Source organism: Rhinopithecus bieti, unplaced genomic scaffold (assembly GCF_001698545.2).
Source record: "Rhinopithecus bieti isolate Rb0 unplaced genomic scaffold, ASM169854v2 scaffold_18418, whole genome shotgun sequence".
Classification (NCBI taxonomy): domain Eukaryota; kingdom Metazoa; phylum Chordata; class Mammalia; order Primates; family Cercopithecidae; genus Rhinopithecus; species Rhinopithecus bieti.
This window is the reverse complement of record NW_016809431.1, coordinates 459,013-469,729: the sequence shown is the minus strand read 5'-3', so window position 1 is coordinate 469,729 and position 10,717 is coordinate 459,013. Positions and strand designations below refer to the sequence as shown.

The window sequence follows — 10,717 nt, the reverse complement described above, 5'->3', positions numbered from 1 at the left end:
TTTTTTTTTTTTTTTTTTTTTTGAGATGGAATCTCACTCCGTTGCCTAGGCTAGAGTGCAGTGGCATGATCTTGGATCACTGCAACCTCCACCTCCAGGGTTCTAGCGATTCTCCTGCCTTAGCTTCCCAAGTAGCTGGGACTACAGGCGCATGCCACCATGCCTGGCTACTTTTTGTAATTTTAGTAGAGACAGAGTTTTGCCACGTTGGTCAGGCTGGTCTCAAACTCCTGACCTCAGGTGATCCACCTGCCTCAACCTCCCAGAATGCTGAGATTACAAACGTGAACCACCCTACCCGGCCTAATTTTTATCCTTACTTTCAAAGTTAGCTATCACTATAAGGGTATGCTGAATTTTTTTATTGTAACAGCAATTGACTTAAACTTTTTTTCTCCAGCTACAAAGCCCAAGGTCTTATAGATGACTTTGTCAATAGTATAATAGACCACATACGCCCAGGGCCTTGTCGTTTGGATTGGGACAGCTTGATGACTTCTTTGGATATTCTGGAGAACTTCGAAGAGGTATCTATTTAGAAACATTACTTTAGACTGTGTGTATGTGCATGAGAGAGAGCATGCGTGAGCCAGAGCATGTGAGCATGAGCATTTGTACACACTTATATTCATTGCTTTGAGAATAGCAGTCACGACAAAGATATCACAAGGGAGTCCCATGCTGCCTCTTAAAAAGTTTGTGTTTCCTCATACTAATTAATGAGTGTTAGACTAAGTTTGTTTTCGATGGTAGCTATACCCTTGCTGCTTAAAAGTATATTCAGCATTCTTAATTGTGAAACTTAAGGTTCTGAAAGCTAAAATTCTGAAAACACCACCATCATGTTTAGGTTTCTAGGTGAATATGTGCAGCTTTTCCGTTAATACTAAGCCAACATCAATGACCAAAGATAAAAATGCCACCTTAAATATTCTAAAATTATGTAGCCAAAATGACCTGCTCTCTTTCTATTTTTATTAATTCATTGCTTAATGCTTGAATTTTTTAATTAAAATGTTTGATGTTGTAGTCAGAAGTATTTGTGGATTTGATCTTAAAACTGAAACAGTCTACATTCCCTAATTCCATGTGGAATGTTACATAGAATAAAAGACAACTGCATTTGATTAGAAATTTGGATACTGGATAACTTACACCTCTGTATTTTGATTATGTATCTTCTTCATGGCCATCCAACAGCAGTGCAATTTAGAATAGAGATATAGACCTGTCAGAATCAGTGTAAGAATTATTATAATTATGAAACATTTTAAATAAAAGTTTCTTTCCAGAGATAAGTTTATGATATATGAAGCTATGTGTGTTTCCTATAGTAATAACACTTGTCTTACCTCTTCTTTTTCAGAATTGCTGTGTGATGCGTTACACTACTGCTGGTCAGCTTTGGAATATAATTTCCCCAAGAGAATTTGTTGATTTCTCCTACACTGTGGGCTATAAAGAAGGGCTTTTATCTTGTGGTAATAATCTCAACATGTTATGCTTTTTTTCAGTATGGTTTAAATATTTGTGTTTTCTAGGCTGGATGTTTCTTTCCTTGTGAGATATATTTTCAACTCCGACTCTAATCGCTAACATTTTTTTGCAAATGCTAAACTCTAGGGGGTAAAATAACAATATCAAAAGGGTTTTGAAATCTTTCTGATAAGTTTTTGTTCTCAGTTCCACAGTATCCTCTAGGTCAGAGGTAGCAAATGTGGATCACATGACTGCCTCTAAGAAAGGATTCTAGAAATGGATTTTCTTCTAAGCCACTCTCAGAAAACAGTTTCTTGGTCACATACATAGAAAAACCAGATTTGGAATGTCTTAGAATATTCTTCCTTCCTTGAGCTGTGTTATATTTTTCTTTTCAAGATTAAAAATACTGCCATTGGAAGGCTCCTGTTTTCTAAAACCTACCTATAGGTAAATTAATATTATTTTGTATATAGTATATACTTAAGTTAGCAGTTGTAAGTAAACATGTACTTGTTTATTCTTAACTAACTAGTACCAAAGTATAATATGGTAGTCGCTGTGGGGAATAGTTATAGTACCATGGATTTGATTATTGGCACCTCAAGGCCTGGGTACTACAGCCAGATTTGTAGCTTCCAAGGAGTACTAAGATGATATGATGTCATGTATTCTGAAGGGATTAAAAGTTTCCCCATTACCTATCTGTCAACCCCTTGTCAGAATCCTCCTTGGTAAGTCTCTTCTTCATTCTGCCATGGTCACTTTGGGATTTAATTTTCATTTATATGGGTAAGAATACATATTTAAAGAAGAATTCTGGTAATATTTTTAAATGAGAGTTTTATGTCAGCTATTGCTATTAATAGTGCTATTTTTAAAATTGTCTTACAGGAATAAGTCTTGACTGGGAAGAAAAGAGACCAGAATTTGTTCGAGGATATAACCATCCCTGTGGTTGGTTTTGTGTTCCACTTAAGGACAACCCAAACCAGAGTCTTTTGACAGGATATATTCAGACAGATCTGCGTGGGATGATTCCTCAGTCTGCGGTAGATACAGCCATGGCAAGCACTTTAACCAACTTCTATGGTGATTTACGAAAAGCTTTATGATAGGCAAAATACATTCAAACTTGTAGTACTATGGATCAACTCTTTCTCTCATTTACATGGCCTGTAAAAAATTATTGATTCCACTCTTCTGCATAGCCAGTAGAAAATTTGAAATGTTTTGGTTTACTGGTACAATGTTTGGTTTTATTCCTAAAGTAAATAGCTATCTAAGAGGGGGCATTTTCATTTTTTTTTTTTTTTAATTTTGAGACAGGATCTCACTCTGTTGCCCATGCTGGAGGGCAGTGGTATGATCACAGCTCACTGCAGCTTTGATCTGATCACTCAAGGGGTTATTCTACCTCGGCCTCCTGAATAGCTGGGAATACAGGTGCATGCCACCATGCATGGCTAATTTTTGTTTAATTTTTTGTAGAGATGTGGTCACACCATGTTGCCCAGGCTGGTCTTGAACTCCTGGCCTCAAGCGATTCCCCACCTCAGCCTCCCAAAGTGTTGGGATTATAAGCATGAGCCACTGTGCCTGGCCCCAATTTAAAATGTGGAATTTAGTTGATGTCCAAGACTTATCTTGGACTCTTAAAAGCATCAGTCTGTAACTAGAACAAATACATTCTTAGATTTATCCAAGTGCCTAGATATCATTTTATAATTATTAGAATTGAGTATTGTGGGTCCCCTAATTCTGTGGGTGCCTTATATGAGAATTTCTAAATGATTTTCACATTCTAAATGACTTTGGGCTTTGAACTCTCCATCTAGTTTGCTTCTAAAATGAGAACTTGAGGCAATTCAGGTGTCCAGGCAAATCTTTGTATATATTTATCTTTTTGTGTAGTTGCACACATCTCGAAATCCATTTCAGTGTTTAATGTTAGTTATTTATGTGTTAGTATTCCTGTGTCTACTGTTTTGTTGTTGTTAATATGGGTAAAGTGAGCCCTGAAATACATGCTAAACAAGACATGAAATGCACAAAGGTATATAGTATTTCAGTACATGATAGTTTGATCTGTGTTTTACTTTATTATGTTTTCTTGAGTGTAAAGAAAGAATAAATCATAGTTCTTCATACCCATTTTGACAAAGTGGAACAGTGAAGCTGTTTTTTGCTTTTGTTTTTATTTATTTTTTGCCACTGGCGATGATAGATTTCAAAAAACAAAAGGTGGCAGCAGCACAGTGTTCATGGTGAATTATCTCATAGTATCTAGATTGGTCAAGATCTGACAGAAAGAATGCACAAAGGATTCTATATTCTTAATGGTTTATTTACCAGTATCCTTTTCTAAATTGAATGTACTTTTGAATTACTAGATTTCTGCTCCTTTTTTTTGTTCTGCAATAGTGAAAGAAAACTCAGTAGTTTAGTTTCAGTTTCCATGGAAATTGGTAAATGTTTGTTTTGATTTTCATCTATTTTTTCATTTTTTATTAGTATGGAGTAGGAAGTCTCATATTCTACTGTTCTATCTAGGATGGTGAAATTCCAAAGGTGCCTAACTTGGGTAAGGGATTTGTGACAAGATAGTATACATTACTATAAGGGCTATTATTTCCTGAACGGGATGTCCCTAAAAGCAAGTAAACTGTCCACTATCTCTACTCTAGTGCTCTCTTTGTCCTTATAACATATACCTCCAATAAATAATTACATAATTCACTGTTAAACATGGACCCACTCTAGGTAAAATTACTCTCATGGAAACATTTTCAATGTAAGAATGATGAATTTAAAAATTATGTTTGAATCACCTAAAATGTATGTGCAGCTTCTAGATGGCCCCTTAAATCTGCTGGACTCTAGCTGTGTACTTTAAAAAAACAAAAACAGCTTTATTGATATATAATTTACATATTATATAATTTACCCATTTTAAGTATCTAATTCAGTGATTTTTTAAATACATATGTAGAACTGTGCAGCCATCAACACAATCTGGATTTAGAACATTTCCATCATTCCAAAAGATTCCTTTTGTCTTTTTTGCAGACTCATACCTAACACAAATCTAAAGTTTATCACTGTTGCCAGAATAATGACAGCAGGTTTTGTTTGGTTTCATTTTGAAGAGTGGAGGTGTTCATGATTCTAAGCTCAGGAATCTTGTGATCATGTATTAAATATGTTATCTTATACTATAATGATATAAAAGCTTAATTATGTGGGTTGGGATGGATATTAACATAAATAATTGAGTCTACTGCTTCTATAGCAATGCTGTAGGACAGAACAATAATGTAAGTGATATATTTAATTTAAAACTAGAAGCCATATTAAAAAATAAAAATAAACAGCTGAAGTTAATTTTAATATTTTATTTAACTCAATACATCCAAAATGTTATTTTAACAGGTAATCGATACAAAGATTTACTCTGATAGTTTGTATTGTTTCTTGTACTAATTTTTTGAAATCTGGTATGCATTTTACAAATTTGGGCAAGCCACATTTTAAGTGCTCATTAGCCACATGAGGCCAGTGGATACTGTATTGAATGAACAGCACAGTCCTATAGCATATTTATTAATTTGTCTTATAGTAAGATGAAATAGACAATAATACGGAATAATATCTTAAATGGAAATATTTTCTAGTCTCATTGCTTGATAAATAGGACATCTAAACTTTAGATATAAATCAGTTGTCAATGAAATAAAATTATTGCCAGAAAATATTTTCCGTCAAAGATAAGTAACTTTTGATATGGCAGTTGGTAAAATGAAACAATATAATCTGCCTTCTTGTTAAATGGTTGACTGTTTTCTGTAGCTGATAGGTGGTATGTATTAGAAGCTTGTGTATGTAGGAAAAATTTGGCGTAATACTGTTTTCAGTACATAGTAGCTATTTTTTAAGGAAATTAGTTTCATACAAGAAAAAGATTGTTATAAAAGTGATACTTTTGCATGAAATATTAGTTTGTGTTGATAACTCTTAGTTAACCCTTAAAGTTTAAAACAGTACTCAGAAAAAATAATGAGAATCTAGTATTCTGTAGTTAACTAATCTATAATATAAATTGCTAAAGTACTAGGGAGCTTGTAAATGTTAAAAATCTCTTTATTTCAGTGTTCATTCAGGTTGGATATATTTGAAATTGTAGATTTCTATCTGTAAAATATCTCCTAGTTAATAGAATTTTTTTCCTTCCCCTCCCTTCCCCCTCCTCATCCTTTTTTAACCTAAGGGCATTTTATCAACAATCATGTTGAATTCAGTTAATATCTCAAGCTAAAAAACTATGTAATTGAAGTTGTATCTGGAGAAGATTGGGAAACGGCCAATTTAAGCCCTTAATTGTCTATTGAGCTTTTAGGTCTGAGTAATTGCCTTTCATGCAGATAAAAGCTTTACCTCTTTTCTCAAGAGTGTACTACCATCCTTAGAATCACTTGTTTAAATCCAGTTTCTTTTAATTAAGTGGAACTGTAGTGATGCCCACCCTGTAGAGAAATCAACAGAACCAGAGAAGCTAAGGGACTTGATCAGGTTTCCCTTAGACCTGTGTTGTATAATTGCCTGCCTGGTATATCTTCCATGTGTTTCTTATTCAACTTCCAGAAGTAGAGAAGGTTAGGACTTGAGTGTAGAAGAAACATCAGAATAATTTCAAAAAACCGGAAGTTGGGACTATAATTTTAATTATTGTATTGTTTTACAGATTTTACATGTATAAATATTAAAATTCATCTCTTGCAGTTCAATAAAAGCTATAGTATAGATTTTATTTTAAGAAGTTTATATAATTCTTTTGTGAACCAATATGTAAAACTAGAATATTTATTAAACTAATATGTATTAGTATCGATAAAATATGTATTTATTTTTAAATTGGTATAAAACAAAATAAATTTGTAGACACTCTTAAAATTGGTCATTGGTATTATCTTTGTAATTTAACATTAAGTACTATTTCGTTTCATATGCCTGAATTTAAAGTATGTCATTTAACTTCCTGAATTCTTACAAAAGGAAAATATAAACCTGGAAAATCAAGTTAACAACACACATGCTGATCTCTCCTGCCAGTGTCTCATATAATATTAGCTATTATACAATACTGCTGAATCTTTATTTGTTATTATATATTCAGAACGAATAATGAATATATTCTGCCTTTATAAATTATGGACAGGATTTATTGTACACATGTTGAAATAATTGTGTTACCTTGATTAGGAATTATGATATTTTGTTTGGAATTGAAAAAAACTAAAAGTGATTACAAGGACACCCGCGATCTATGTTTTAAGAAGGCAGCTAGGGATGCTGTGGGAAGTACGTAATAGAAAATATGACTATGAAGCAGGGAGTTATTTTCCTCATTTAATAAAACATCTGGTACTATGGTTTGAATATTTGTGTTGCCCTAAAATTCAAATGTTAAAATCCTAACCTCTAAGATAATGGTTTTAAAAGCTTTGAGAGTTGATTAGGTAACCCTAATGAATGTGGTTAGTACCTTTATAGAAGAGGCCCAAGTGTGATACCTCTGTCCTTCTGCCATATAAGGATACAGCAAGAAGGCACCCTCTGTGAGGAAGCAGGCCCTCATAGATGCCAAACCTGCAGGACTGTTCTTGGACTTGTGCCAGAAATGTCAGAAATAAATTGTGATAAGCCATCCAGTTTATGGTATTTTATTACAGCAGCCTGAATGGTAGTGAGAGCACTGGACTAGGAGCTGGGCAACCCTGGTCTATTCCTTCCTCAGCCACTGTGACCTTAGGTAAGCCATCACCTCTCTTGGGCATGATAGCTCTCTTTAATAAACTGAGCTTATTGGATTAAATGATTACTAATATCCTCTTTTAACTCTAGTAATTTTATAATTTTACTCAACAAAACATATGTGAGCACTCAGTATGAGTGCTGTGCTATGAAACTCAAAGTATAATTTTATCTGAGAGAATGGGAAAACACTCAAGGAGTGATTCAACTGCATATTTCAGGTGTAAGAAAAATGTCCATGGTGTCTCTTGAATTGTAACATTTGAAATCACAGAATGCAAAGTTTTGGTGGGTTCTTAGATGATTTATTATCATATTATACATGCAAACTGCTTTACATTTCCCAGCAGCAAGGTATAGGCTTCTTTGGGCATGTTCTGACATGTCTGAGTGAACTTACACAAAGTAACATTGGCCCTCCGGTCAAATTTCTACAATTAGTCTTCCAACACCCATTTTCTATAATGTCATGTACTCTTCAAGTTCCTGGAAAACACCCCCCAACCGCCCTCAAAATGTACATATTTAGTCATTGATTTGGGTTATCCAACCTGAATCCAAGAAGAAGCCACAGCTCTCATGTGGTCTGCCTCAGGCTTTGGGCAGTTGAGACAGCCCACGACTGTTGTGTCCCATCTGTAGGAAGTAGAAACTCACTGGTCAGTCACCACCATTGAAGAATACTGTAGCTCTACAACAGTAAATGGGCATGATTTTGATGAATTCTCTACAAACATTTTCTGTATGTACATTTATGCCCAGGCCACACTTAATATGTTTACCTAAAAATATTGTAATATATCTTTGTATTAAGTAGTCAATAGCACCATGTTGTCAGGTTTTAAAAATGAAGTGTTCACAGCTCCGTTTTCAGTGCTCTTCAATTAGAAGTTGGGAAGGTAGCCTATAATCTTGGTTATGCAAACTTAAAATATTTATACTTTGTCCTCCAAATCTTACATGCTCTTGTGTTTGGCTAAGGACTTGCAGCCTAAACTGTTGGAGATTTAGGTTTCCTGTATGCAGTGCTGTTCCTTTACTCTAATCCTCTATGCTGCTATTGAGCTGCTTATATCCTTTTAGTCCAGAAAGATTTCAGCAACCCAGGAATAAAAATTTCTCCTTTAGGAAAGACTAGAAAACACATCCAGATAATATCACATAAGCCTGAAAAGCCCAAGTAGGAAGTTTTCCTTTCTCAGTGTCTGCTAACTTATGATTTCTGTAACCTCACAGTAATTCTACTTCTTAGCTTCTCTTCCATCATTCAAATGACAGTCAATCTCTGTCCCTATCTTCCTTCATTTTATTTGTCTTCAGGAATAATGCGGCCATTCACTAATCACAGGCATTATCTGAAATAAAGAGGCAAGACAACTAAACGTACACACACTTTTAGTTGATTCTAAATGTCTCCCAAAACATGTTTCTTGAAGATGGATGTAAAAGTACTGCTTGCAATAAATGATATCAAAATGAATTTACAAAAGAGTATGTAAAGGGACAAAAGGGAGAGATGAAAAAGGACTTGACAGGAGCAGCTTGATGTTTGGAGAAACAAGTTCTGATCGTTTTAAATTTTGTTGTCTGAGACTTAGCTTCCTACAGGTTGTCTTTTGAAATCTAAACTTTCAGGTAGAATTCAATCAGAAATCCTGGGGGATTGCCTATTCAGGTCAAATAACGGAAAAGGTTGAAAAAATGATGTCCACAATAACCTTGATTTGGTCCTCCACTGGCAACATTTTAGGAAGTACATGATTTTTTGGAGTCACGAGATGTTTTTCAGAAAGTGGAGTCTTGCAAAACTTGACGTCTATCATACTATCGTTTACTCTGTTTTGTCAGTGGAGACCTGGCCAATGCAGTTTTTCCTTTCAGTGACTGAGGTTTGCTTTAACCTGGTGACTCCCAAAAATATCTTCGATGTGTTTGATGATTTTTATTCGGCTTAGAAGCACAGCAGATGAGCCAAGTATGTCAGGCTAGATGCTCTGAGGAAAGGCTGCACATGTACCTACCCAGAATAAGAAAGAAGCAAGGAAGTATGTCTAATTCAATTTTGCACAAAATGAGATTCTGCTGCACACTGGCAACACTTCCCTGTGTATTTCAGCCTTTCACATTTATTATTATTCCTTCACCTCTGCCTTTCATTTTTCCACTCTGTGATCAGGCTGGTTCTCAGCCAGACATGCCCCCTACTTATTACCTACCTGCAAAGATTCACCCATCTTTCATATACAGCCTGTGTTTCCATAAAGCTTTCCTTCATCATTCCTGGCAAAAGGGAGCTTTTCCCTCTTTTCATTCCTAGGGCTTATCATCTACCTAAATGTAGCATAGGTGGTATATGTACAGGTTTATCTGTAGGGTTGGCTTTTCTCTCCAACTACAAAGCTCACTCCTGGAGGGTAGCATTGGATTTAATTCATCTTTGACTCCTCCGTGGCATATAATAGTTTCTCAGTGAAAGTTTACTGGGAAAATGGTTCCTAGAGTGGGCTGCTCCTTGGGAAGCAGGAAATCATTTCCTTAAAGTGTGGTTAGGATGTAGGCCTAATATCCCCTAAACTATGTTGTTTTGTTTCTGGGAGAAACATTAGCTATTGACTTTAGTCTATTCATTTCTAAAGTATTTGTCCATCAATGAGTGTCTTCAAACTGAGCAATCAAGAAGATGGATGGGGGGAATGTGGAATCCTAATCTACATTTTGTTATCTTTCCCCTGTCTCATTCCAGTAAAGTCTCTGCTACACATAACCATGAAGACTAGCAGATGATTCATATATTTTATTCTGAGTTCTACAGTGTGTATATCCTAGTGGCTATATTATTGACTGCTGCAATAGTTTAAAGAAAACAGTATGTTATTTAGAGATAATTTTAGGTACTCCTAATAAGTTGATATTGCATTTTCTACTCAGTATTTCATTTGTGACCTTTTGGTTACAGATGTTGAAAGTCAAACGGAAACACAAAAGTCATGAACGCCGATGTTTTTCTCCGTATCTCGGTCACTAGCTTCCCTTAAGGTAGATATTTTGGAATGATCAATTTCTCTGTGACAGAAATAGACTAAGACAAGGGCCCTTCTTGGATTTCTAAATATGTAAGGAAAGCAAAGGAAAGCATTTACTCCAGGCCCTCCCTTTTCAAAGAAATGAAATTTGTAACACTCAGGAAAGCGTGGGGATTAGAAAGTGGCTTTCTTACATAAAAGAGCTGACTGTTTGCGTATTCCCTGAGCTATTGATGAGAAAGTCGTTGTCATATAATGCCACAAAATAAAACATATTTCCTAAAATGATTAATGAAAATTCAACTGATAGAAATTACTGCCGGGCGCGGTGGCTCAAGCCTGTAATCCCAGCACTTTGGGAGGCCGAGACGGGTGGATCACGAGGTCAGGAGATCGAGACCATC

General features: G+C 35.2%; 1 protein-coding gene across 3 annotated transcripts in view; it reads left to right on the top strand.

The window, feature by feature from the left end:
* STARD4 (StAR related lipid transfer domain containing 4) overlaps positions 1–6,429 on the top strand; it is a 16,932-nt gene extending 10,503 nt beyond the window's left edge. For all 3 annotated transcript variants that reach the window (XM_017889296.1, XM_017889295.1, XM_017889294.1), the window contains 3 exons: positions 401–527; positions 1,367–1,481; positions 2,374–6,429. In XM_017889296.1, the coding sequence (XP_017744785.1) occupies positions 492–527; positions 1,367–1,481; positions 2,374–2,594 (372 nt within the window). In that variant the 5' untranslated portion in view covers positions 401–491 and the 3' untranslated portion in view covers positions 2,595–6,429. The remainder of the gene's footprint in view (positions 1–400; positions 528–1,366; positions 1,482–2,373) is intronic.
* Positions 6,430–10,717: the final 4,288 nt, after the last annotated feature.